Below are 27,615 nucleotides of genomic sequence, written 5' to 3'. Positions count from 1 at the left end.
TTATGAATGCGGCGTCTAACACAGATGTGCTGACTCGTTCGAACAATAGCTACATATATTTTCACTTCAATTTTAGTCAGCAATTGAAAATCGCACAACACCATGTTGTATCAAAAAAAAATCACATAATGACTCACTAAAAAGAGATTTAAAGTATTTTATATTCGTAATCGTTAATGATGTAACTAATCAATGATTTCTTTATTGTAATAATTTGTCATCAATTCGAATTGTGTTTTTTTATTTGCGATTTTCATCGCGATTCGTTTCCCGACTATTGTTGATGCAAGTTGCGTTAATAGTAACATAATATATTTCATTAATTATATAATGTAAGTGTTGAATGGTACGATTGATATGTTTGATATTTACAGGTGAACAGGTGAGGATCATGAGCTACAACAAGAGCGGCGAGTGGTGCGAGGCGCACACACTGTCAGGCGGTCGCGTGGGCTGGGTGCCCAGCAACTATGTCACCCCGGTCAACTCCCTGGAGAAACATTCCTGGTATCACGGACCGATATCCCGTAACGCAGCCGAGTATCTGCTCTCTTCTGGCATCAATGGCAGCTTCCTGGTATGTGGCTAATTTTGTAATGAAAATTTACAATAACTCCTACATAAATTAATTTACTAAAATCACAAAGCACAGTGTGTTTATGATAGAAATTTTATCTAAAATCCGACTTTCTTTATGAATTTTTTTTTAATCTATTGTATTGTAACGTTGCAACATTTTTATAGCAGTTATCGAGTAAATGTGTAACTTTTCAAACGTAGTATTCTTAAAATATTTTATATTGATTTTCTACTATACATTTTGTTTCTGAATTGGATTAAAATGGTGATTTTTTCTCTTGTTATAGGTTCGCGAGTCAGAGTCTAGTCCAGGCCAGAGGAGTATCTCACTGCGTTACGAAGGTCGCGTCTACCATTACCGCATCAACGAGGACTCCGATGGAAAGGTATTGTCTTTTATACATTTTATTAACTAAAGTATATTATGTCATAAGATAAAGTGATAAATCAATTTATTGTTTAAAAAATTTTGATCTGTTTATGACATACCATTGTTACTCGTATAATGTAAAACGGTACCGTCCTTATTTAAATAGTAAAAGATTCACATACAAACAATTGCTAACATTTAAAAGTTCAGATTACGTTCGTATGAACTGCGAACCGTCGCGTAGCTCCCATCAACTACTTCTAGATATAGCTTTTGAGGCCTACAAGTTTTAAGAAATTACATGATGTCCACAGGTGTATGTTACATCAGAATCGAAGTTCGGTACATTGGCCGAGCTCGTTCACCACCATTCCGTGCTGGGTGATGGTCTTATCACGCAGCTATTGTACCCGGCGCCGAAGCGCAACAAGCCGACGGTGTTCCCGCTCGCCCCGCCCGACGAGTGGGAAATCGACCGCACCGATATTGTCATGAAACACAAACTCGGCGGCGGACAATATGGTGATGTCTACGAGGCCGCATGGAAACGTGGAAATATAACTGTTAGTTTTATTTTTATTTCGTACTTAAATCAGAATAATTAACAGGACGCCATGTAGCAAGACCACACAGAAGCGTCACAGTTTCACTTGACGCATGTCAAGTATTCAAAGTATTTCTGCATTACGTCTGCTTACTGTGTGTTGGAGGCCAATTTCCATACTCTTCCCTTTCCCAACCTTCTTTAATATCGAAATACACTAAGTAGAGAAGGGGATGTATAAGTAAGAGAAATATCCTCTTCTGTGTCCAATAAAACTAGTATAATACATAGATGTTTATGGGCAAAATTCAAGATTATTTGAATGAGACGTCTTTGACATTGATTTAAAATCATCTAACATAGAATGATACTTAAACAAGATTCTAACAAATGTTATTTGACAAAACAGTCATTACAATTGCAACAATATCAACACAATGTCACCCTTAATCTAGAGGAGCAGACAGGGAGCACTGATTTCCATTTTCCGCGCTCCTGACACACATCTCTTCCTTAATCATCGTTATTAATATAAAATGTACTGTTTGTGTTCTTTAACAGGTGGCAGTAAAAACTTTGAAGGACGATACAATGGCACTTAAAGATTTCCTCGAAGAGGCGGCCATAATGAAGGAGATGCGACATCCGAACTTAGTTCAGCTGCTTGGCGTGTGCACGCGTGAGCCGCCCTTCTTCATCATCACAGAGTTCATGAGCCGAGGCAATCTGCTCGATTACCTTCGCACCGAGAGCCGTGAACATATCGACGCTGTGGTTCTCATGTACATGGCAACTCAGATTGCCTCCGGAATGAGCTACTTAGAGAGTCGCTCCTTTATACATAGGTATCTATTGATTATAATTTGAGTTTGAATTTCTTTTTCCCCTATGACCCTTTTCTTAAGGTAATGATGGGAACGGGAAGTGGATTTGCAGAGGAAATATTCTCATTTTGTGCATCTACTACTCTGAAATTTTTAATAAATAATGAGTTTTAAAAATGTTATGTCCAACTTGGGAAGAAGTAATATTTTGAATCGAAAGGCTGTCAATAATTTACTAAACTTAATTAATTATAAAATAATTTCTTTTAACAGAGATCTAGCTGCTCGCAACTGCCTTGTTGGCGAGAACCACCTAGTGAAAGTGGCAGACTTCGGACTTGCTCGACTAATGCGTGACGACACTTACACTGCACACGCCGGTGCCAAATTCCCTATCAAGTGGACTGCGCCCGAGGGACTTGCTTACAACACCTTTAGCACCAAGTCCGATGTATGGGCATTCGGGATACTACTATGGGAAATAGCCACCTACGGAATGTCTCCATACCCACGAGTCGACTTGGCTGAAGTCTATCACATGCTTGAAAAGGTACGTCAAATTGCTGTTAAGCTGTTAATTTGATATAAATAAATATGTTATTCAAAGTTTTAATATTTTTACCCTTAAAGGTGCAAAATAACAATGGATGAAAGTTTTTATAGTGATATTTAAAGTTTATATGAATGTTAATAAGTTCAAGTAAAGCAATTAGCCTAAATAATTAAATGTTATCAAAAAACAGTATTTAACACGGACGAATTCGCGGGCACAGCTAGTATTATATAATTTTAAGAAACTAATAGATAACTTAGCAATGTAAAGCCAAAACTTAATAAATTTCATTGACTTATATTGAATGGTTCTTCATATTTTTACATCTAATTTTCTTGGATGTGATCTAGTACTTATATTATTTTCATGTTAAAAATAGGTAAATTGCGGATAATTAAATTAATATTAGTAAGTTATGATGTGTTTATAATTGTGCGATTGAGCTCTTACGAGTATTTCACTTCAGTAAAATATTTTTCGTGAATGCTGTTTTATAATTTTACCTTTTTAAAATTATAATGGCCTAGAATTGCTTTGAATGGATTTTTGTAATTATATTGTATTGTGAAGAAATCGCTTAATGAAATGAGATGAAAAAGCTTAACGTGAACTTTAGTAACTAGACCCATAATGGGTAGTTAAGTGGGCACAAGGTGAGAAGAAGAAGTTTTATGACGAATATTGTAACGATTCGGTTCTGTAGAGTGCCTCTGTCACACAATACTTCTAATAAATAAAAATAATAATAACAAATTTAATATAAGTTAAACGCGACGTGTTCGTAACAATTTCTTCAAATAAAAAGATTTGGTACCCCTGAAGATTTGTTTATATATTCTTTATTTCTGCTGCTGGCTAATGTAGTCAGTATAAATCAGTCTCAAACGAACCTTAACAGCATCCAACTTACGTTTGCAACATATATTTTTTTACGCAATAATTAATAGATTACTATCGGTTATCAAAGTTTAAGATTTTTTTTATATATGATCGATAAATTTCTTTGACGAAACAAAAATGACTTAACAGACATTAACAGCAATTGTTACGTTGCACAAAAACATGGGTCTACAATAGTAGGACTAGGCAGATATATCTTCTAAACCAATCCAATTTAATGCATTCAGACTAACATAGAATATACCCTTAAGACTGTTCCCTTTATAACAAAAAAGAAACAGTTTATACAAACAATACAACAACAAAACAAAAAGCAGAAAAACGCATTGATACCCTCCCTTTTCACATCGTCAGTAAAGAACAAATTTACTGTAAAAGCCCAGAACAGAGCAAGATGGCGGCACATTGTGACGCCCGCTGCCACACTGCGGGGAGTTACGACGATAAGTCGAGTAATTGCAGGGTTAATAAATTTCGAAAATTTTATTCATGGAATCTTTATTTCCCGAGTTATTTAAAACAAAAAATAAAACTACATAAAGATAAAACCAAAGATGCATAGGTCTTTTAATGTTCCTTTACATTTGTTTCGAAAATCGTGACGAAAATTCATGGTATTTATTTATAATTTCCCTGTTCTATGTGTTTGGAGGAAATCCGCGGTTAACATTTTATTTTAATATGTGATGATGCATTTTTTTACACTTTTTTTAATTATTTTTTATTAAAAGATTCAATTCAAAATTCATCTTTATTTAAATCATTATTTTCACACGTACTTTTGTAATACTTATATTATTAAATAACCTTAGAGAACTAAATTACAAGATGACTTTCGCGTCGACACAACAGTGAATGAAAATAAAGCGTGAAAATAAACAACAAAAAAGATTTTTTTTTACCATTTTTTTTACTAAAAACGACCCAAAAACAAAGTGTTAACAATAATCGAAAAACAGAGCAATCCCTTAACTTTTACTATACCACAAATTGACTAAACAATGAAACATTTTAAAAACAAAAAGTTGACGTGAGAAACTTGCACATTGTTGCTCAAACATGTTGTGTAAGACGCGAACTACAACAGCAGCGAGAAAATCAAACACCGCGATAACAAAATGACCCGTGCTCGATTGCCTTGCTTTGAATAAAATACAATTCTTGTACCACTCCTGCAATTATTAGCCCCAATTTTCGAAAACAAATATACAAACAAACCGTAGTTACGAGCATCGACACACTTTTAAAAAGCTTGAATCATTTTTAGTGTTTTCAAGGAAAATATTTTTATTCTATAATCATTTTATGGCACCTCAAGTGATGCATCTTAAAATTTTCATATGAATAACAGCAATAATAAGATTGTTCATGCTCGCAACTTTACAAAATATACATTTGTATCAAACACGCACTTTACTTATAATCTTTGTACAAAGCAAAGAAAACGTATACCTATCCTAGTTAACTCCAAACATTTAACAGTCCTTGCTTTTGAGTTGTAAGCTGATAGGGTTGTTTCTAAATATTTTCAAACAATGCATGCGGCAGTCTTTCACTAGTCGTTATATACATTAACCTGGTAATTGGGCGATGACTTCCGTTGATGAGGCAGAACAGTCTAGCAATGGACGGCGTCGGTGCATAGGTGTTTCTTGCATAGCGTACACTGCGGCCGACTCACCGCTATCCTCGAGAATATCTCCGACGCTGATAGTTCTTTGCTCAGTTTACTGCACATCGAATATGACACCGACTTCTTTGAGAAATCCTTGGCCGGCACGCACGTGCGCGCTCGCACCGGACCAATCTCTTGGCCCGTTTCAACTGGCAAATAAAACGTCGTATTAAAATTTTATTTATGATGTAATAAAATATATTAAATAAATTTAATTAATATGATTGATAAATAAATTATAATTAGTTAAATACAACTGTTACCTAGTTTTGCTGATTCGGATGTTATAACAATACAAAGGAATGCCATCCCTGGAATGTAGCAGTCAATGTTTGGAACCTGTAAATGTTTAAAAGTCTAGTTTTGTCTTTTAGCAGATGAAATAATTTTACTTTATAGTTAATTTGGTACTTGCAGTAATATTCGCATAATCCGGATGATCAGGATCCCAACAGCCGGGGTGGTCGAACGATAAACAGTTATAACACTGGATGCCTTTGGTTGAGGGTGAAACAAATTTCTTCGGTTTGGCTTTTTTATGTTTCCCTAAAATGTTACGTGATCTTATAATATGATATAAAAAAGTAATTTAATTATTTAAATGTAAAACTTTTCCAATGTGAATGAGATTAATGAGTTAATAAATAATATTTAAATTAATATCAATATATTAATGAGTTGTATAACTCGAGATTTTTTTATAATCTGTTTGTCTTTAATCTTACCTGTAACTATGAGGGTAACTAGTAGGAGGTACACGAAGGTGATCTTCGATGTCAGCATTATAGGCCCCCGAGGAGAACGTCGTTGCACTTTTTTTATTACGAATTAATGAATTAAAAACGGCAAGGATGCGATTAATGGGCGACCCGCAGAAAGACTGACGAAGTGATCGATCGTGTCGCGTTTATAGCTTTACTGCAAACAATGATGCTTGTTTTGGTTTCGGCATCACGCGAAGACATACAGGCTGTTCGTATATTCTTCGCGTTTGAATTCTTTGAGAAATGTTCATTTTTACATAATACATTAGAGAAATGATAAAAATATATTTGAATTTCAGTTATTGAATTAGTGTTTCAATAAACGTTTAAAATGTTGTCAAAGACTGTAACATTAGAATTATGTTTTTTTTCTAAAATTATAGATAACCATGTACGAATAGACTTGGTTCTCAACTGTTAACCTAATACTAAAGCAAAGGCGCGGTGTCAAATGAGTTTTTTTCACAATTTAAGTAAGATTCGTAATTCATATTAAGTATAATCTCAGTCCTCGAATATCTCATACTAGTAAAGCATTTTATTAAAATTAACCTTTTTTTAAATATATACGTATGCATAAAAATACGCATCTATAAATGAAAATTTGCGGTTGGTAAAATGAAATGAAAAATAAATCAACGTCAAAAAAGTAATTTTTGAAACTCTAATGGAATTATAAACTTTTTCTTCCTTTTATAAGGAGAAAAATGAAACAGCATGTATAACGGTAAAATCTAGTAGTAATGTTTATGTATATATTTTTGTTGATTGTATACGGCGTGGTGCACGGCTGCGATCTACCAACGTACACTAATCCATTAGTTATTTGTACACATAAACATACTTCATTATTAATAGTTGGTTTACTAATCACGCGGCTATGCATTTCGCACTTTGTAACTCCATGTTTGGTTCGACGATGCTTCATGAAATACGATCGACTAACAATATACGTTTCATGTCTACTTCACGTCTATCAATCATTCACCATTATATACGTTGACTAACGTAGATATGCAACACATGCACTACATGTCAGCTAACAACGCATATAAAGTTATATGAAATATTGCATTCACTTACATGAAGCCTTTACTTACCTAAACAAAAATCATTCATCATTACGATCTTTAGCATTCGTAGTAGAGTTTTACCGCGTATTCTGTACGTCTAACTGCCGCATACAGATTCGTTTAGTGGCTACTTAGTGACCATGGAAGGACTCTGAGTTCGGCAGTTAATCTTAGTATTTGCACGCCTTTGTTATTAAAGCGCAATAAGAAGTAGTATCATCTCTTGACTTCTGCTCCAGAAGGTGATTGGATTGTATGATTGGAATAAATGTAGTTGTAAATTACTGAAAAATGTTGATATTTAATGTGATGTATTGCAGGGCTACCGCATGGAGTGCCCGCCCGGGTGCCCGGCCGCCGTTTACGAGCTGATGCGCGGCTGCTGGCAGTGGAACCCAGCAGACAGGCCCACCTTCCGTGAGATACATCACGCGCTCGAGCATATGTTTCAAGATAATTCCATCACCGAAGGTAAGTTTCATATTGTTTGGAGTAAAAACATATATCGTACTATCAAAATGTATTGTCGAACAATTTGTCAGGTAATCGGAAAAAATTACATTAGGTAATTTCGTTTTAAATTGAAACTTATAAGGGATAACATTTAGTATAAGAAGAAATTATCAGGGTACAAATAGTGTAAAGATTAGTTTTTTGTCTGCCTATTCTTTGAATTTTAAATCTAGTTATGTGAGAATCTGAATAATAGTAGTTGAGCTTCATTAAAGACTTACACTACAGCTATAGTATAAGAATGATGAATGATAAATTTCATTGTTACAAAAATGATTAAATTGGAGTACAATGTTAAGATGGCCTTATCTGGGTTCGATTCTTATTGTTAAGTGATCTACGTCCTCAAAGATATTTAATGAAAGGATGCGTGACGTAAAGTGCATAAAAACTGTAACTCTCTTAGAAATGTAAGGAATTAAATGCATTGTATCCGTATGGAGTCCTAATATTTGCATTTTTTATGATGTTCACAGACTTTTACGTGTATGAATGGCATAATCATATCTGACTGTGTGTCATATATTTTTATTAAACATCTTAGAATATGCGAAGGCTAGTCAGTACTTAGAGAGGATGGTATAACCATAAACATGTGTAATATAATGGAAATGTTATTTTTATAAAAAAAATCAGGATCGTGGAAAGTTTTCAAAGGTTATCTTTTATATTTTATGGTTGTTATAAAGATGTTATGCATCTTTGTTTTGCTTATTGATGTCTTAACCCACGTACACTCATTCACTAAATAAAATATTATTTTTTTACTGTTGTTTGTTATAAGTTTTATATGGAAAAGAGATCGGGACCTCTTTCATCATGTCAATATATTATTACTAACAAATGCACCACCAAAATATTTTTTTTATTTGAGTCTTTTAAAAGAGCTGTATTCTTGCAATAAGCACTGTGTCGTTTTTATATTATTCTTATGAACTATTAGTATGTTACTCAGGCATGTAAATACATTTATCAATTTTGTTTGCAAAGAAAGTTGTATATAACTTTATAAATATTAGAACGATGATTCGCACAAAGGGAACTTTCTCGGTTTTTGTTTCGATAGTATAATAAATTCCAGAAGCTTCTAAGTTTATAGTTCGGAGTATGAATTGTGACGTCGTGTAAATTGTATGTAGTTTATGTAACGATTTCCCTCATTCATTTAAAATAGATATGAATGTTGGCTTGTTTAATATTTTAAATATGTTATAGAAAATCATTTAATAATTTAATGTAAATGTTGGACTTTTTAATATAAGATCTACGTATCATTTATGATGTACACTTTGACTTTTTCCTATGTTGTGGATTGCGTAGTGAATCATCGTTTCAGATTCAAAGCGGAGACTTGCACGCTTCATGTGATCGCTCTGTTTTTAGCTATTGTTGTTACCAATTTCACTTATGTATGCTCTAAATTAGTTCTGTATGAAAAAAATAAAAACTTATAAACATGCAGATGAAATAGTTTCTATGCATCTCGTAAAAATTAATGATATAATGTAAAATGGCTAAATTACAAAGTATTTAAAGATCAGAAAAGTGACGCATATGTTTCGCCATAGATCTTAATGGCAAATCAAATGACATAACATAAGTAATTTTATTACTTTTGTTCAATGATTCAATGAGGATCACTTGACTAATAACCCTTATGGTTGTATATTATTTTAATAAATATCATAATTAAATACAGAAAACATTCATGTAAATAAAAACATATATAAAATTTTATAAACACATTTTTATTGTATTTTTATATGATAACAGAGGTTGAAAAACAACTGCAAGAAGGTGGTGGACACGGCATCGGCTCGCAGATGTCCGTGAAGAAGTCAAGCGGCAGCGGGCCGGTGTCCTCCATAGCTATGTCAGAGACACGCGCCGTACAGATGCGGCGCCCCACCAACCGACGTGGCAAACAAGCACCCACACCACCCAAACGCACAAGGTCACACATACTATTTATTCATTACTATTTTCAATTGACTCACCCAAAAAGATATCGTTTTTCCGAGCTTGTATATTTGTTTATAAAACTTTAACGATCTTGAACAGTAAAGTATCGGTAGCTAATAAGACATACGATGCATCATTAATATATAATCAATGTTTTTTAGTTGGTTCAGAAAAGATGGTTAAAAATTTATGTATCCATTCTATTCTTCCCCAAATAAAGATAAATTAGTATGTTTTACCCATCAATATATTGATTATTTTTAGCAACATTTAAAATAAAGTACGTTTTATTCGACAGCCTGTTGTCGTCGTGCAGTTCGTTCCGTGAATCGCAGTACGCGGCTGAAGAGCACGCCGCACACGACGACCTGGCTTCTCTTAATGGTACGTACACACACAAACACACAACTACTAGGATCAAAATAAGTTTATGAGCGATTACTTACAACAGTTTTTCGTCTCTAGCAGTTTACAGTTCAGATATATTAACACTAAAATAACGATTGTTCATAGTCAACAAACACAAATCCACTTGTATGTAAGTGATCATTTCAATGTTCAAAAAATCGACCGTTATCGAACGTATTAAGTTAGCTAATGCTCGGCGGAGTACGAACTGAAGGGCTTCAAACGCCACGCCTCTGCGTGCGTTCGCGTACGCACGCATTTACCTTGGCCCTCTGGTTAAAATTAAATATTTTCACCCTGACGCTATTGTATTCTATTATTTAAACGTTTCAACACATATATTGTCCAATAAAATGTTTACTAGTTAGTTGTAAATATTTAAAATATCTTTGGACAAGAAAATTCTTTAAGATCTTATGGATACAGTACAGAAAAGTTTTTGGACTTTGGGATAAATATGAGATTTTAAGTCAGTTACTTCAACACATGTCAGAAAGTATAAAGAATCTTTGTGATAAAAATGTCATATATTTGTAGTATGAATACATTGAAATAGAGTTCGATGCCTCGTTTACGAAATTTTAATAACATGAATGATCGAACAGAAGAAGAAAGTTCTTTTTGTTATTAATATTTTTCTGATTGCACAATATATTAATTTACGTATTCTTATTATGTAACGATGTCGTACGGCATGAAATCATTTCATTACAGGTATGCCTAAAGTCATCGTCATATTTCAACTCTTGTACAATTTTTAATCCATATTTTTTCAAATATCGCTTTCGCTGTTTGCTTTAAAATGTCTTATTTATTTTTTATTCTTAATGTGTTGCATTGGCGTATTGTGCTAAACGTTAATTTGTTTTATGTATATGTATGCAGATATACATAAAAATATTAATATATTTATTTGTATAAGTAATAAAATATGTTATATAAAATTATATTCATCCTTTTAAAGTGGCGTTTTTGTCTGTTTATCCGCTCGCTCAGGTGTATAGCAATAGGTTCAAAAAATTTGTAAGTATACGATAAATTTCTCGGGTATAGAAAAACCTTTGTTATATAATCTGTAATAATTGTATTCTTTGAAGTTTTCAGTGCATAGATTATGAAAGAGATATTTTTCCTATTAAATGAATTTTAATTATAATATAAACTAGTCATTGATAAATAGAAGAAACGGTACGTCTGTCAGGATTGCAATTTATCTTGTTACGATGATTTACACTTTTTTAATAAGAATAGTGTGACTATATGAAAGGAAACGAAACTAACAGTTGACAGTTTATTTTGACTTGTGTATTAAAAAATCGAGATATAATAATAGTTGTATCTTGTATTCTTGACTGACGTGCGAATTAATTATATATATATATAATACGCCACGCAATACGATCGCCCTCTTGCTTTATACTTTCTCATAATCGTTTTATCATGCTTTTTACAAAGTACATTTTGTTTATAGTAAAACTTGACACAATGTACACCTGCTAAACTTGAAGTATTACATAGTAAGGTTTTACAATTCGATTGTTCGGTATGCATTTTTTTAACCATCATTTCAAGCATTAAAATTTTCCTCTTCGACATTTCGTGTTATGATTATTAGAAATCGCAATGTTGAGTACATTCATGTATTTTACTTTGTTATAAATACATATTTATTATTCTTATTCTCTTTGTAATATATATATATATATATATAATATGTTTATTGCTCCTCGACTTACCCCTCTGCTAAATTTTGATTCATTTGACCCATGAATTTTATCTCCATATTAAGTTATAATATGCCTCAGTAATTAATTTGCTAAGCCTGTAATATTTTTTGTTATGTTTTATCGATGTACTAAATTTATCATACTCATAATTAGGTGCGCTTTTCCTTTTTTTTTATAAAATAGAGAGATAGTTTATCCTTTGTAGGCACCTTGTATTTATAACATATTAAAATAGCATGGAAAAAAGTTTGCAAAGGACAAGGCTCGTTTTTTGCCCGTGTTGCGTGGTCGTCTTCGATACATTCTTTTTTTCGTTTATTATGTTGTCACTTTAGTGGCCGCTTCATTGCATCCTCTATGTTATTGACACTTTTAGATGCGTGTTTTTTTTTGTATTCTTGCATTTCAGTATTATTTTCTTCAATGCTTAAATTGATTTAACGCAATATCGGTATAATTTTCTTTTAGTTTAGGGCTCGCTTTGTGTACATTTTTATAGTATTATTTATTACGTTATAAAATTCTATTTTAAAGTAATGAATATTTATTTTAAAATGTTATTTTATTAGGTTATAATATAATTAATCTTAAATATTAAGTATTTCTTTGTTAAATATTATATAAAGAAAATATATAACTCTATCTAAAGATCTGCGTGTGACAATCTATAAAGCAACGTATAATTTGTTATAATGTTATTTGTTAAATACAGTTTCTTAGTCTGCGATATTGTGCTTAATTCCAGTAGTCGGTACAATTTATAGAATAATGTAAAATATATTGAAACCACCCTAAATTAGAATTGAAACATGTAATAAACTATAATTAAATATATGTTGAGTGTTATTAGCGTGTGTGTATGTGTAGCAAAACGTATGTTATGCAGGTGGGGGGCGCGGCGGCGGGCGGGAGGCGTCGTCGGAGGGCTCGCTGGCGGAGGCGACGCCCGACACGGACGAGTCGGCCGGCGCTAGTGCGCCTGGCGCCCCCGGCCTGTCCGCTGACTGCCGGCACCGGCCCAAGCGCCGCCACCACCACGCCCACCCGCAATACCACGACTTCCAGGACCTAGAACCACTGGTAAAAACCGCTTTCATTGAAATTACAGAGTATAAGCAAATTGTTTAGTAACATCACATGTAAAATATTTAATTTGCATTACAGCGATATACCGGAGTTGTAGTAGCGGCGCTCGAGGTACATAACGTGAAACGCGCCATCAACCGTTACGGCACTTTGCCGAAAGGCGCGCGCATCGGAGCTTACCTGGAGTCGCTGCGGCAGAGCGGTGGCGGTGCCGGCGCAGCGGCTTGCGGCAGCGCGCCCCGCGAGCCCGTGCACGACGAAGCGCGCTCGCTCTCACCGCGGACGGCCCGAGCCCAGCCTCACATGATACGTTCCAACTCGTCGGGTGGAGTCACCGCCCCCGCACCGGCTTCCCCGCGCGCCTCGCGGGCCGCTCAACCTCTCCGAACCTTTAATAGTCCCGCCAAGCCTCGTCCGCGACTCGCTGAACTAGAATTTCCTCCGCCACCTTCTGATCTTCCTCCTCCGCCGGAGGACTCGGTGCAGCCACCTCCGCCTCCGCCGCCCCCAGAGTGCTGCCGTGACGCCGGCACAAGCACCGCAGACCGGCTGGACGATGGCGCGCTCGAGCGGATCGATAAAGATGAAAAACCGGCTAAACAAGTCATGAAAGAACTGCTAGAATTGAAACTCGTCGCCGAAATCAAAGAATGTGCCGACAAAAAGAAACAGAAAGTGGAAGAGACGGATCCCACCCTGGACGTTATCGAAATGCACACCTCTTTTAAAGACCCAGCGTCGCGACTCGTCTCCGAACTCTCCGAGAGCCTCAACATGGAAGTTCTCCGTATAGGGGAAAGAAGAGTCGAGCCGAAGTCAGCTCAAAGCGGTAAAGAGACCGTGTCACCTATTGACTTGAAGGCGAGCCTAAGAAAAACAACCTATAGCAATAATGTTGAAAAGAAACCGGATGAGACAAAAACTAATACTAATTTCAAATCTCAACTAAAAAAAGTTGGAACGAACAAATTTAATAACGCTAGCAAAGACGGCGAGGAGTCAGGAAAATCGATTATAGATTTCAAGTCTCGCCTGCGAAAAGTAGATAATGGAAGTACACCCACCAATGGAACCATGAAAAAGGTCGAGCAGAGCTCACCGGAAGATTCGCGAAAGGACGTATCCACAAAGAGCGATGATTCAGATAAGAAGCGGTCGGAGAGTGGCTCGGTGGACACGAGCGGCGGCGACGAGGAGGATAAGAGACGGAGCACCGGCAGCATTAGCAGCCTCAAGAAGTTGTGGGAAGGCAAGGAGAGCGACGACCGATCCGGTCACAAGATGCGTCCCAGAGGAGAAGACAACGAAGAAGCTTCTCCCGAGGAGCGAAGCGCGGCGTTGGGATGTCGAGGCGGTGGGGGCGCGATGCGGCGCGAGGAGAAGCCCACGGTGGCTAGCAAGCCATCGATGCGCGCGCGCCCGCTGGCCAAGTGCGGCATATACGCCACGCCTCTCGCCGCACCAGATGCTGATTCCGATGTGAACTCGCTTGCATCTCTTCGCGCCTCTCTCGAATGGTGCACGAATGAGGTATACATTATCCAATTATATTTCAATGTGTGTCAAATACTTGCTTAATATAAAGGTGATATTTCGTGTAATAGGTTCGTCGCGGTTGCGGCGGTGGTGGGGGCGGCGGTGGACGCGGGTCGCTGTGGCGGCTGCAGACATCGGAGCGACTGGCGCAGCTGGGCGCGGCTTGCGCAGCATGCGCGGCGGCGGGCGGGTGCGCTCCTCAGCTGCGCGTGAAGCTTCGCGCGGCCGCTGCCAGGCTGGAGAATGAAGCGCGCGCGCTCGCCTCGCCCCACTCGCACGACCACCACCTCGCGGACGGCGTCGAGCAGGCGCTGCGGGACCTCGCAGCCATCGTGCACAGGTATACACTGCTTACTGCTCCAATATTATATTAATAGAATAATATATTCCGTGATATTATATACGTGATTAGAATCATCTTATGTGGTTACATTTATTCTAATGTTATTTACAGGTAAACAGTTACAACCAGTTAGACGTCATCCGAGTTGTTATGTCATCCCGAGGACGTAGGAGGGCCGGCGCGGGCGGGCGTCGGCGTCTCGTCAACGTCAATGTCTACCCTCAACTCCGCGGTATGCTTCCTTCATGCTTTTAATACACCGACCACATATCGGATTAAGGCCAGGAAATGTTGTTCATGTGTAGAAAATCGAGACATCTTTATTTTTACGATTCATTGGATATAAATAAAATCTTGTTTTGATACATTATTCTTGCAATGAACTATGCAATCTCGCATTTTTATCAAATTGTCAGAGTGCGTTTGCTATGATTTTGAAACTTTTCGCTTTATAGCTTTTGTCTAGATCTATTGTTAATATTGTAGTTATCACTAAACAGATGGCAATTATCGCGCTTGCTCGTCGGTTCATTAATTCAAATGTAAGCGAAATGCATTACTCCTTTTGTATATGTACATTGATGCAAGTGTCTCGATTTTTTTTTAAAAAATATGTAAATAAAAAATTCAATCAAAATGTAAATACGCACATTAGCATGTAATAATCATGTAAACTAATATCGCTTAGTAAAATATTTGAAGCTTAACATTTCTTGGACATATTTTTAATTATTTTCAAACATGTTGTAATTTATATAACAACAAAAAAATATGCTTGTAAATTGCAAAACTACAGTTATTATGTGAAGCCAAATTCGATGCGCATCTTGTAAATAAACAAGCCTTGACCGCGTATTTCCTCGCCCCCTACATGCGTGGAACTTGTAGCCTGACCAATAATATAAAAAACTTATGGAACAAATTATTAAAATTCTATCAAAATTATACTTATTTGATGCGCTTATGTAAATAAGCCGTAAAATATACATTTTATTTGACATTTCATCGGATTTATTTAACTTTTTATGGGATAAAAAGTCATTGACACTTTTCGCTTGATTATATTAAGAAAAACGTTGTTGTTAATTTTTAATTATTTGACGAATACCCTCAAATATTTATTTGGTTAACGCGTCGAATTTGGTTGAAATTTAAAAATTTCCATTATTTATAATAACTAACCGTATCTTGTATCTTATATCATTCCATGACCACAACATTCTTGACTGGCATTTAGTATTTTTAAATATAACAATAACTGTTAGATTTAATTAAAATCCTACACAAATATTTATAAACCAAAGATGCGGATATGTATCGATGTATGTCGATATATGTTCGCTAATACCAACCCGTTGCCGCCATGTTTACCAGCGAATACTCTCAAATTAGGCTTTTAATTGTAAGTTTTATTGAAATAATGTTTGTATGAGTGTGTGCGTATGTGCGCGCAATGTGCGTGCGTGCGTGCGTATGTGCGTGCTTGCGTGCGTGCGTGTCTGTGTATTCTGCGTGCAGTACAAAACCCAGTAACGCGAAGTTAATCGATAGTCACAAAGATAACAGTGGATCAATTCGCGGCTCAAGTACAACGCTATAACCGAATTTATTCATTGTAATAATTATATTTTATGTAGTGTTGTACATCGCAACACTCAAACATAATGATAAAACATTCTGTACCAAAGATAAAACATCTAACATTTAAAAGATATATCAATTCCGACGTGTAAGGATGCAAAAATACTATCTTACTAATATTAGAATTGAGAATGTTTAAATGGATGGATGTATGAAACAAACTATCTCCAGTAGGGTACGTATATAACGGATCTTATGGAAATTTGACAGATGTAGAACATATTCTGAACAGAACACATAACACATTGTTTTTTTAATTCCGTGCATACATAGTGGCGCATGACAGCTAGTTTATCCATAATTTGTTTAACGGAGAATATTTTGTTATTGTATATGAAGTGTAGAAACTATTCAACAAAAGTCGGTGGATAAGCATATTTTTGATTCTTTACACTCAATTGATAAATTCTAAATATACGTGAAGGATGTAATATCATTATGTTGGGTGATTTGTTCAATAGTTATTACATAATATTCTAGGTTAAACAATTCTATTCATTGTAATCGTGTAGTCAAAAAGTTTCTCGTTATATTCATTGTATATAACTATTATATTTAAAGACTGAGAATTGATTGATATGATGAATGTTCGAGTTATATACTTCGCATTACATAAATGATTGGATAGCTTTTAAAAACTTCTTATTCGATATTGACAAGCACTTTTAGATTCGTAGTTTAATTTAATATTATAATATAATTTGGATGCGTATAATGTTCAGTGCCAAATAACTTGGGTGGAATTATTCATTTGTGAAGCGGGAAGCCTTCTTAATATTTATATATTTGCATAAATGTTTGTCATTTATGTACGTAGAACGTATTTTTGACAAGTATATGCTATATGATGTTTAATACATTTTCTTTATTACTAAGATAAAATCGTATACTCAGCTTGTATTATGAATATAATGTTATTATATTCGGGATTTTCGGTGGTTTTGTGACGTTGATATGAAATCTTTTAGTATATAAAGTTTTGACTCACGTAAGAGAGCTACCGCTTGAGAATCGCTTTGGGGCCTATTGTCGGAAAACTGATTACCCCCCACCCCCCACCCACACCCCGCGCTGTGCAGTACGCATGTCTCCAGCTGGTTTCACACGAGGACAGCGCAGCGCAATACGAACAGTATTGTCTCGTGCGCTTTCAAACATTAGAATTAGTGTTGTTGCCTCAGTGTGCTACCCTCGTGTGAAACTATTACAGTTACAGGTACCGCACTCCAATGAGTAAACGCATCATAGTTGGCTTGTAATTTATTTAAGATTGAACTTGTCAACGCGACGTTATTGTTTAAGTTAGCATACTGTGATACGGCTTTATAATCTGTATAATTATGCTCAATATTTCATTCAGTGATTGTTATTACAATTATTGGAAAATGTTAAGGTATTTTAATAAATTACTATATTATAATATTCGTGTAGTAACGGTTTCTTTGTATTTAATAATATTTAAGATTATTACTGACATATGCTAGTCTTTATTATAAATATAAATGTATTTCGTTGTAAGTTTAAGAATATACGTAAGTTCTCTGGAATAAAAACGCGTACAATCCTTAAAAACTATTTTAATAATCATTGTATCGGAAGTAGGATTTTTGTTTGTGTGTAAGTCAAAGGGCGGTTCAACGATATTCGCATCTAAGAAGTACAGTCAGCAGTAACATACCAGATAAAAAAGTAATTGGCCTAAGTGTAATGGTGATCGTGCCAAGACATTCCTTTTTTAGTTTTTCATTAGATAATGGATGTAATTTACACTTATTTTTCTGTGTGTATGTTTTATTTTAAACATTGTGTGTATTTCTGATATTTCTACTACATAAAAGTTAAAATTATGTATTTACCATCGTTTGTTTTAAGCTTTGATAAATATTTTCAACTATTGTATAATAATTTTGAAGCTGACTGTACAAAATTTTGAACGCGAATACATTGAAATTGGATGCAGTTGAATTTAAATAATCTAATTTTATTTCATACTAATGCTTGTTTTATTTTTCTCCGTTAATTTGTAATTTCTTTTTTTTTTAAATTTAGTTACGAACACAATTGCCATATTATTAATTAATAATTTTACAACCACTATTTTATGTTATTTTCAATAATTATTTTTCTTATTTATTGTTTTATATCGTTATGATAAAATTTTAATATTATTTTATACTATACTAATATCATCACATTTAAATTTTATTAAAGCTTTAATGCAATTTTTTTAAATCTTTGACTATATGAACCAATTTAACGGCATCCGATTGAAACTTAGGTAAACTAGAAAGAACAATCGCTGATCCCTTTGATATTTAGCACTAAGCCTTCCGGTATCGGCAGGAGATTTGTATAATTTTCTTTTCATAGTGTTAGTGCACTCTGGAGAAGTTATGCTCAAATTGGGACGAATTAATATGAGTGCAGAGGCGTGCCTTGTAAGAAGCCTGGGCGTGACGCGTGTGATGCCAACGAGCGTTTGTGCGAATCAAAAGATATTTATTTTATTAATACTTTATGTAAATTGAACGCGTCGATACGCGCTAATATGGCATTGTTTATTAAACATTTTCGGCACTCGCTCGTCGCAGCCTTGGTTTCCTAGTCGGACGAGATTGTGAGAGGAATGAGTTGCTTTTCAGAGCGTATTATCACATATAATTTGTCTATGGTATATTTGAATTCGGCTGGCGGTAGTATTGATATCGTATTTATAATAATCATAAGCGGTGATACCGTTCTAAGAGAGATAACGTACTCAATTGATGCTCGGAAGATTAATCTTTTGAAAAAGTACGATAGCGTGTTACTCCAGCATCTTTTGACTAAAAAATACCGCTTCGGTTTCGATGTTGCAGTACTATTGTGCTAGCCGCAACCTCTTAATGTACCCTATGAATGTTAGTTTGTAGAATCCAAAGATAAAAAAAAAATTATGTGCGGATATTCAATTGTAATGGAAATAAAAGTTTCATTTTGACTTGGCTTTTTATTTAATCTCCTGCCTTCTTTATCAGATATTAGTAAAATCTCAAAGTAAATGATAAATGTTACTCGTTAAAAATGACAGTGTTTATTTTCTCTAAGTATGGACACAGGTAACGTAGTATTATGGATTTCTATTATATAATAAACAAGCTTAGAAGTCTGGTATAAACTAAATACACTTTAATACATATCGTATCTTCATTTAAAAAAAAATTGCTAGTAGTCCTGCAATAATCTTCGAAATCTTAGAAAATGTGTTCCAGTTTGAGTGAAAACGTCTACGAACACCTATTGTATACCTCAAATAGAGTCTAATACCCCGGAGTGAACCTCAGTTATACGTGAGAAATTTGGGTGAGAGAAATAAAACCAGTGATTTAAAAAGATATTTAATTTGATCAAATTATTTGACAATAATATTATATATGGAATGCATATTTTTACTTAAATTAACAAAATTAGAATGCACATTAATAAATAATTAAAATCGTGGGCCAATAGATTAATTTTATAGCTTGACCGGGAAAATAGAAAATCTGTCATGTACGACTCAATCAACTCCTTCACAATATCTTCTATAAGTAATCGAAAAAAGTACTACAAGTTTCCGCTATATGGCGAAGTGTTTTTTTTATTTTCGGTCAGGTTATATATAGTTTCATAACTACATGTTTTAGGTTATAATAAAAAAATCATGCAAAATTTCCTTTACGTATTAAAAATATATGTAATTTTCTTTTTCAAAGGTTTGCACATAATGGCATTGTCAGACAGTTTGGCTCACATTGTAGAAATGGGTAAAAAATAATACAATATGCATATGTCTTGGGAGTATATAGAAGGAAAATATAATTTTTAAAATTTACCCTGAATTTTTTCTAAACATAAAATGAATGCCTTATAAATTTTCAATCCATTTGAACTGTTATTAATTCTAGCATTACATTATTAACTATATTACTTCCTTAGTAACTGAATTTTTACGAAATAATAGTTTTTGGTCTGTTAAATTGCGATAATTATAACTTAGGTTAAAAAATGGTTCAACTGAATTAGTATTTACTATGCAAAATTACATTATTATTAAAGAATATTTAGACACATGGAGTTTGAAAACCTGTTTTAAGTAGAGGGATTACAAAAAAAAAATATTTTACTCTCTCGAAGTTCGAAATAAAGCAGTAGACTAGGTTTGGTTTACACAGCGCATAGACCACATAAAGACCATATATAATACATTAATCATGTCAACATTTTAATGTTTACAAGCAAGAATATATTAATCTTTAATAAATGTAATATTAATACGTTACTATGATGATACGATTACGTTAATAAATTACGATGAATAAATAATAAAGACAACGAGCATACAAATGACAACATTTAGTGTCGAGTGCAGTCGCCCGCAACTTCCCCGAATGCGGGCTAGGCAAAGCATTTAACACAACTATCAGCAACATACAGGTAGCAACAGATTTAACGAATTATTTTAAATATTAAGCTTAATAACATTCAAGGTTAAGCAAAGTTACCAAAGTTTTTTATGATGGAACTTCAGGTCTACATAGCCCTGATCGGTAAGTTGGCTGTCGGAGTGATCAGAAGAGGTCGCCTTCGAGGGTTCGACTGTAGCCTCGCCTTCGGCAATATTCAAGTTTTCGAAGGATAAGGTAGAAGGGCGCTCAGGGGGTTTGCTGCTGGTCTTGTCATCCGCCGATAGGTCAAGGGACTCTAGCTGAGGCCCCGGAGGCGGCGCCGCTACCTCCCATCTCTCCTCGGAAGTCTCGCCATCCGCCTCCGAAATTGATGCCTCTGACTCGTTGCTTTGAACATTCAAAATATTTTATTTAAATAACATTTAGCTAAAATGGACACAGTACTATAAATTTATATAACTATACAAAACCGAAACAAGTTGAAAGATACGCACGTTTTAAATATAAGTCGCAGGAATAAATCTAGGTAACATTGAAGCTTAGTGACTTTCTTATATAAAAAAATTGTAGTTGCATTGAACGTTATCATTACCAACTGCATGTTGCAAGCATTTGTGGTGCAGTGAAATAACAGTTTTTATGTCTACCACATCTTGCGACGTATGAATTAAATATTCCTTAATTTATCATAAATCTACTTTCAAAAGCTTACGCTAATGCTTCATGTATATCACCTTAGAAGTTAAAAGTGAGAGTGTTAAACCCTCAACCCTTTTGTTATAAAGTTGTGCACAAGCAAATAGAATTATTGCAACGAAAACTTGGAATTACGTGGATTAAGTATGGATATCTTCAGCCACTACTATTTGTTTTTTTATCATTTATTTCTATTCTTATGTGGCTTTGGTACTTAAAAAGTTATTGAAAAGTTAAAGGCATTTTTTTAAAGCATGATGTGTCAAAAGGTCATGTGAAAAAGTAGGAAGAGGATAACAAATAGAAAAATATGTACAAATATTATGAAAACAATATATTTTGCAAAATAAAGCACTAAATATTAAAGCATTGATACAACATTACGCATTATCACAGTACATTACCTGTAATACTTTTTATCAGTCGTTTTACATCTGTTATTATAACTTATTTACATTTGTTTAAAAAAAATACAACAAAAAAGTTTCAAAATTATGAAAAATATAATAAGACTTTCTGTATGGAATATTTTTTTTATAATTTATGCTCATGACGCAATTGCGTCATTAATGAAGAAAAAAATCTTAACGTTTTTTTAAAACAAAAAGTGCATATTTTCATCATTATTTTTCCCTTCACGAGATTCTCAACTGTTATGTATAACTTAAATGATTAACATTAAGAAATAATTGATTACAAACATCTTAACTTAGATATCAAACAATTCTTCCTAAAATTACACAACGCAATCACAGCAGTGGCGTTAAAAAAATATTAATAAATAATATTTAACAACTGCAAGAACTTCATTACTGATAAAAATGTACATTTTAATTTCATTATTATTCTTATTTGATTGTTGATATTTGTAATAATTTTTAGAAATAATAAATTATTACATTTTAGATATTTTACTTTATTTTATTTTATTTACAATTAGTGTACCTTAGGTTATACTGTGATCAAGTTGGTAAATATACATGCAATTTATAATGAAAATGCGTATTAAATACCTATTTTACTATATTATTCATTAATATGAGTTAAGTAGAACTATTTCGTAAAAGCTTTTGATTATTTTAAATTCAAATACAAATATATAAAAACATAAACAACCTTTAATTGAATTTGGGTAAAGGCAAAGTAATAATATTGAGCACCAATTATGTGATGCAATATTATTATGTAAAAAATTAACTTTAACCATGTAAAATGACAATTTTATATTATTGCTATTGTTTCAAGAAATCTGTAGTTAACGAAATTAAATAATTAATTAAAAATTTCTAATTACATATATTTAACTATAAATTAATTGCTTTATTTCTGTTCTTATTTTTAAATTATTAAACAGATAAAAAAACCTAAATACTTAAAAAAATGCTTTTCTCTCTGGTGATGACATATGTATGCTCCTTCAATATAAATATCTGAAATGCAACCAAAATAAGGGAAGCTATATAAATAAAAAAAAATAAAGTGATGTTGTCTATAGCTATGATGTAGTGTGAATAGTGTGAAATATGATGTAAAAGAGTATGCTTTAATATGAGAAAGTCATGCTTTAGAATTATATAACAGGATGCTTGAGGAAAGATAATTAATGGATTCATGGCTGTGAGAACTAGATTTGTATATTTAATTGTTTAAAGTACCTTTTGTATGATAAATTGCTTGACGATGAGCTGCCTCCTTGTATCACCTGAAATGTAACATATAAAGATTAAAAAATAATTGACCTTCAATGTTTATTAAAGTCAAGGCCACTCCTTTATGGTGACCTTAATATCTCGAAATTCGATTTGGTATTTCGTTTTAAATGGTATACCTAACATGTTTTAGTATATGTACTTTAGATTTATTAAAAGCAAAAAAAAAAAAATTGTACAAATTTAGTGAGTTATATTTATAAAATAAAGATTGGTTTACTGTTAAAATTTTCTATTTACAAACAAAAACAAGTAATTTCAGTTCACCTTGTTAATAAAAAAATATAAGACTTACCGAGCCTGCTTCACTTTGCCAATAATGAGTATAGGAATGAGGTGCTTCTATTTGTTGTTCTGGTTTGGATGACCTGGAAAGCATATCACCTATTGTGCATATTTTCTATCAAAAGAAATGCTAATCAAACAATGTGTGTCATCATCGGCTCACTATACGTCCCCACCGAGGGGCTCGTATCCTACCCTAAGTTAAGGGTGATTAGGCCATAGTCAACCACTCTGGCCAAGTGCCGGTTGGTTGACTTCATACATATCTTTGAGTTTATTCAATTTCTTTTTTGAACAATGTGTGTATTTGTGTGTATTTTGCAATAACAATTTTGATTAAATAACATCTTACCCCACATTTTCAGACTCGAAAAATTGATCGCATACTGCAAAATTGTTGGACTGTTTTATAATTTTGGTGTAGTTATAGTGATGTTTTAGAAATCCCAACATTTTTACCGATGGCCCATCTATTGGCAGTTCATAAGGCGTCAGTTTCAAATCCTAAACAATTGATGTTAACATTTAATTGGGTTAAAAAATATAACTTGTATGGTCCAATTGGTGTAAAACTTAAGTTTCTATGATTCGGATGTCAATAGATTTTAGCTGTATAATCTTATTAATATTATAATTGCGAAAGTACAGATGGATGGATGGAGGTTTGTTTGAATGTATCTCCGGAACAGCCCAACGGATTTTGATGAAATTTTGCACACCTGTAGAAAATAATCTGGAAGAATACATAGACTGCTTATTCACAGACAACAGCCAGTAGTTATATGTTCTTATTTTTCTTAAAGCAAATTATAACACAATTTTTGTAACACATTGCAATAATATTTATGCTGATATTGCATGCAGGGTTTGTATAATAAATCAATGCATATGACACATACCTCTAGCATATGGTCAAACAACATTTTTCCCAGACCAGCTCCTTGTCTACTTTCAATCACATAAAAATCTAAGACACACATAGGTGTTGCTATCTTCAATTTGCCTTGACGATCATATAAGTATAATTTTTTTTCACCTACTTTTAAAAGGCCAATGATTTCACCAGTTCCCCTTAAACAAAAAAAAAACAACTGTCTTAAACAAAGATGAAATTACACACATCAGAGGGGTAAGACAAAGTGCATTTGCTATAAAGTGTTTCGATATAGAACTTCAAAAATGTATAGAACTGACAAGTTTTGATAAAGTATGTGATTGTCGCGTGTCAGTTCCATACAATTTTGAAGTTCTTAATGCATATTTATAATTATGCATATTTTCAAAATGTTGGTTGGAAATCAAATTTTTACAATTATTTACAAAAAATTAAATAACTTTTTGAACTATTAAAAATCTAAGAGGAATCTTTGAGCTTAAACAATAGCTAATGTGATCTTCTGCCTAGACAAAGCTTTTGATCAATCCATTATGAATCAACCTGTATAATTTATGTTAATACTTACCCATTACCATTCTCATCTTTAAGAAGGTAAAGTATGTGATTTGGGAATAAGCGAAGTTTATCAAAGGTAGTAATAACTCTTTTGAGGCCTTGAGCTTCAGTAGACCTTTTGCCAATTGAATTAATGATTTCTTCTAGGCTGAAAAATGTAAGCCTGAAACAAGTATTTCAAGCTATAGAAAAAACTTTAAAATATATTTATAAGTATATTGAGTAATAAAGGTCATGTCACACAGTATGAAAGTTTGGTGGAAGAATAAGAGAAGAGAATGAGGTAACTCTGAACCAATTTGGTTTTACGCCAGGATGGGGGACTATGGACGCCATTTTTGCTATTCACCAACTGTGCGAGAAATATAGGTGTGTGCTTAAAAACCTGCACATGGTGTTTGTATAACTCGAAAAAGCATATGATAGGATTCCGAAGAGGGTTTTGTGGTGAACCTTGAAAGTTGATACCTGGGAAATACGTGTACCTAATTCGTACTATGTATTGCCAAGCAAATACACACATCTGGTGTGCTGCTGGCGATAGCGACAGGTTCGGTGTCTTGGTGGGCCTACACCAGGGTTCGGTTTAAAGCCCCTATCTCTTCCTCCAGGTAATGGACACACAGGAGGAAGCACCCTGGTGTATGGTTTATGCTGATGACATTATGCTTGTTGGGGTGGATGAATGCGAGGGACAGAGCAGGTTGGACCAATGGTGAGATACATTGGAGAGAGCTGTCTTAAAATCAGTATGGCCAAAACAGAACATTTCTTCTGTGATTTTGGTAGTCAGACCAGCTTTTCTCCAATTGCTTTAAGTGGTGTAAACCGACCAACCTGCTCCGATTTTAAGTACATCAGTTCACTTGCCCAATACGATGGTGGTGTTGACCGGGATGTGAACAGCCAAATAAATGCAGGTTGGGTGAAATGGCAATAGGTTACCGGTGTGACTAGCTAGAGACAGATCTACAAATCCATCTTAAGACTTGTTGTATTGTACTGATCTGAATATTGGGCCGCCAAGGTTTCAGATGAAAGAAGATTGCATGTAGCTGAAATGCGTTTGCTAAGATGGATGTGTTGTGTGAAAAGAAAGGATAAAATTAAAAATGTGTATATTAGAGGAAGTTTGAATGTTAGTAGTATTGATCGAGAAATTGAGGAGTAAAAGATTAGTGTTGATTGAACATGTTGTGCAGAGGGATGATATAAGCAAAACAGTAAGGAGATTGAATGTGGATGGCTACAAAGGTAGAGGAAGACCAAAAAAAAGTATGGCATGACTGTGTGACAGAGGATATGCGTGGGTATAAAGGGATTCGGATATAACGGCTGATAGAGATGTATGGAGGAGTTCATACTGTGCCGACCCTCAATAGGGACTTATCCCTATTGAGATATCCTACCTGCCCTTAGGCAGGTTGATGATGATGAATTAATTTTGATAAGTCTTATATGATTGGGTGATCCAAAAGACGTAACGCATTTAGGAGTCAATTTTGCGTTACGCCGGTTGCACACGTGGCTCGTCACAAGTAAAACACGAAAGTCTGGTCTGTGCATTTAGCTGCACTAAAGTATTTAAAGGCTGCAAGTAAACTGAGTTTCTATGTGTTTGAAATGTTCAGTAAAAAATTACGAAAGATGCTAAAATGTTAAACACCTACCTTGACTTTTCATCGGTGTATCGGCCGCATTCTGGAATGTCCGCCGCTGTAATTTTGGAAATCCTATTCTTGAACAAATCATTAACTGGGAGAAATGAGGTATTCATTTTACTTTTTATTTATCAATAAGCAATAATAATTCAAGAGCACAAATCTTTAAAGCAAATTTTGGATCGGCGAAACAAAGAGTATGTTAAGTTTTAATGTATAATGAGCAACAAAGAGTATATAAGCGTATAACCTAACCTGACCAGAAAAATACGATCCTGTCACGAGGGCGCCACAATCTCGATTAATAATGCAACACTTTGCGTTTAAATAATATGTCGGTACACTTTTTAATTGTTTATTTGATCATCATTTCACCTTACGCTTATCTCAGAATCGAATATACAGTCGTTATGGGCTAAGCGTATGCTAAGCCAGAGTACTATTTCTATAGTATACTTACTATACACTCTTTGGCCAGAGCCAAGACAAATTTTGGGTCTTTCTATTCGCATAATTTATAAAAATAAATAATTAACTTATTCATTTAATCGAATAGTTGTGTTTAATTTTGAATTTACTACCTATATTATGAGCAAAACGACAAAATTAATGCTTGTATGGGTAGGTAATCGGTTGAATGGAAAGAGGTCATTTGACTTGACAAAGTAAATGACAACGTCAAACTTTTATTTCATTTTGTTGTTGATGTACGCGATTTTCGTTACAAATTATCTGATTTTTTTCGTTATCTCATATACAACGCATTTCTTTTGGATTTTGGCTTATCTACCTGAGCATTCGAAGATTTTGTCCTTTTACGTTGACCGTGGCATAATCTTACGGACTCTCTAGTCTTCATTATACATTTGGTTTTGGCTTACGAACT

General features: G+C 34.2%; 3 protein-coding genes across 4 annotated transcripts in view; 1 reads left to right on the top strand and 2 right to left on the bottom strand.

The window, feature by feature from the left end:
* Abl (tyrosine-protein kinase Abl) overlaps positions 1-17,939 on the top strand; it is a 39,813-nt gene extending 21,874 nt beyond the window's left edge. The window contains exons 4-15 of the mRNA XM_013306752.1: positions 375-577; positions 867-965; positions 1,264-1,512; positions 2,055-2,338; positions 2,591-2,867; positions 7,603-7,753; positions 9,569-9,749; positions 10,056-10,141; positions 12,779-12,972; positions 13,057-14,508; positions 14,583-14,854; positions 14,969-17,939. Coding sequence (XP_013162206.1) covers positions 375-577; positions 867-965; positions 1,264-1,512; positions 2,055-2,338; positions 2,591-2,867; positions 7,603-7,753; positions 9,569-9,749; positions 10,056-10,141; positions 12,779-12,972; positions 13,057-14,508; positions 14,583-14,854; positions 14,969-14,972 — 3,452 coding nt within the window. The 3' untranslated portion in view covers positions 14,973-17,939. The remainder of the gene's footprint in view (positions 1-374; positions 578-866; positions 966-1,263; positions 1,513-2,054; positions 2,339-2,590; positions 2,868-7,602; positions 7,754-9,568; positions 9,750-10,055; positions 10,142-12,778; positions 12,973-13,056; positions 14,509-14,582; positions 14,855-14,968) is intronic.
* On the bottom strand, positions 4,509-6,347 carry LOC106113789 (uncharacterized). The gene is made up of 4 exons (XM_013306753.1): positions 6,171-6,347; positions 5,861-5,991; positions 5,709-5,784; positions 4,509-5,594 (listed from the first exon to the last, which is right to left on the bottom strand). Exons 1-4 carry the CDS (start codon positions 6,226-6,228, stop codon positions 5,389-5,391), a joined length of 471 nt encoding a protein of 156 aa, XP_013162207.1. The 5' UTR covers positions 6,229-6,347; the 3' UTR covers positions 4,509-5,388.
* Positions 17,940-19,898: 1,959 nt separating the features above from the next.
* LOC106113885 (alpha-tubulin N-acetyltransferase) lies at positions 19,899-26,925 on the bottom strand. 2 transcript variants are annotated; one of them, XM_013306933.1, is made up of 7 exons: positions 26,739-26,925; positions 25,079-25,231; positions 24,515-24,686; positions 23,968-24,119; positions 23,626-23,698; positions 23,277-23,323; positions 19,899-21,312 (listed from the first exon to the last, which is right to left on the bottom strand). In XM_013306933.1, the coding sequence occupies exons 1-7, from the start codon at positions 26,843-26,845 to the stop codon at positions 21,018-21,020; spliced, it is 999 nt and encodes a 332-aa protein (XP_013162387.1). In that variant the 5' UTR covers positions 26,846-26,925; the 3' UTR covers positions 19,899-21,017. The 2 variants fall into 2 exon arrangements, with proteins under 2 accessions (XP_013162387.1, XP_013162388.1); XM_013306934.1 differs by lacking the exon at positions 19,899-21,312 and adding an exon at positions 22,854-23,051.
* Between the last annotated feature and the right edge of the window lie 690 nt (positions 26,926-27,615).

This window comes from Papilio xuthus, unplaced genomic scaffold, assembly GCF_000836235.2.
Source record: "Papilio xuthus unplaced genomic scaffold, Pxut_1.1 DF828177.1, whole genome shotgun sequence".
NCBI classification, from domain to species: Eukaryota; Metazoa; Arthropoda; class Insecta; order Lepidoptera; family Papilionidae; genus Papilio; species Papilio xuthus.
The sequence above is the reverse complement of the archived record's forward strand: the minus strand, read 5'-3'. Positions and strand labels throughout refer to the sequence as shown.

What these genes read in the sequence shown, in the direction of transcription:
- LOC106113789 (XM_013306753.1), bottom strand. Translation starts at nt 6,228, where the DNA reads ATGCTGACATCGAAGATCACCTTCGTGTACCTCCTACTAGTTACCCTC. An exon ending in CGGATTATGCGAATATTACT is followed by an intron (nt 5,785 to 5,860) that starts GCAAGTACCAAA and finishes AAACATTTACAG; the next exon opens with GTTCCAAACATTGACTGCTA. An exon ending in ATCCGAATCAGCAAAACTAG is followed by an intron (nt 5,595 to 5,708) that starts GTAACAGTTGTA and finishes TTTATTTGCCAG; the next exon opens with TTGAAACGGGCCAAGAGATT.
- LOC106113885 (XM_013306933.1), bottom strand. Translation starts at nt 26,845, where the DNA reads ATGAATACCTCATTTCTCCCAGTTAATGATTTGTTCAAGAATAGGATT. An exon ending in TACACCGATGAAAAGTCAAG is followed by an intron (nt 25,232 to 26,738) that starts GTAGGTGTTTAA and finishes TACTTGTTTCAG; the next exon opens with GCTTACATTTTTCAGCCTAG. An exon ending in AAAGATGAGAATGGTAATGG is followed by an intron (nt 24,687 to 25,078) that starts GTAAGTATTAAC and finishes TTTTTGTTTAAG; the next exon opens with GGGAACTGGTGAAATCATTG.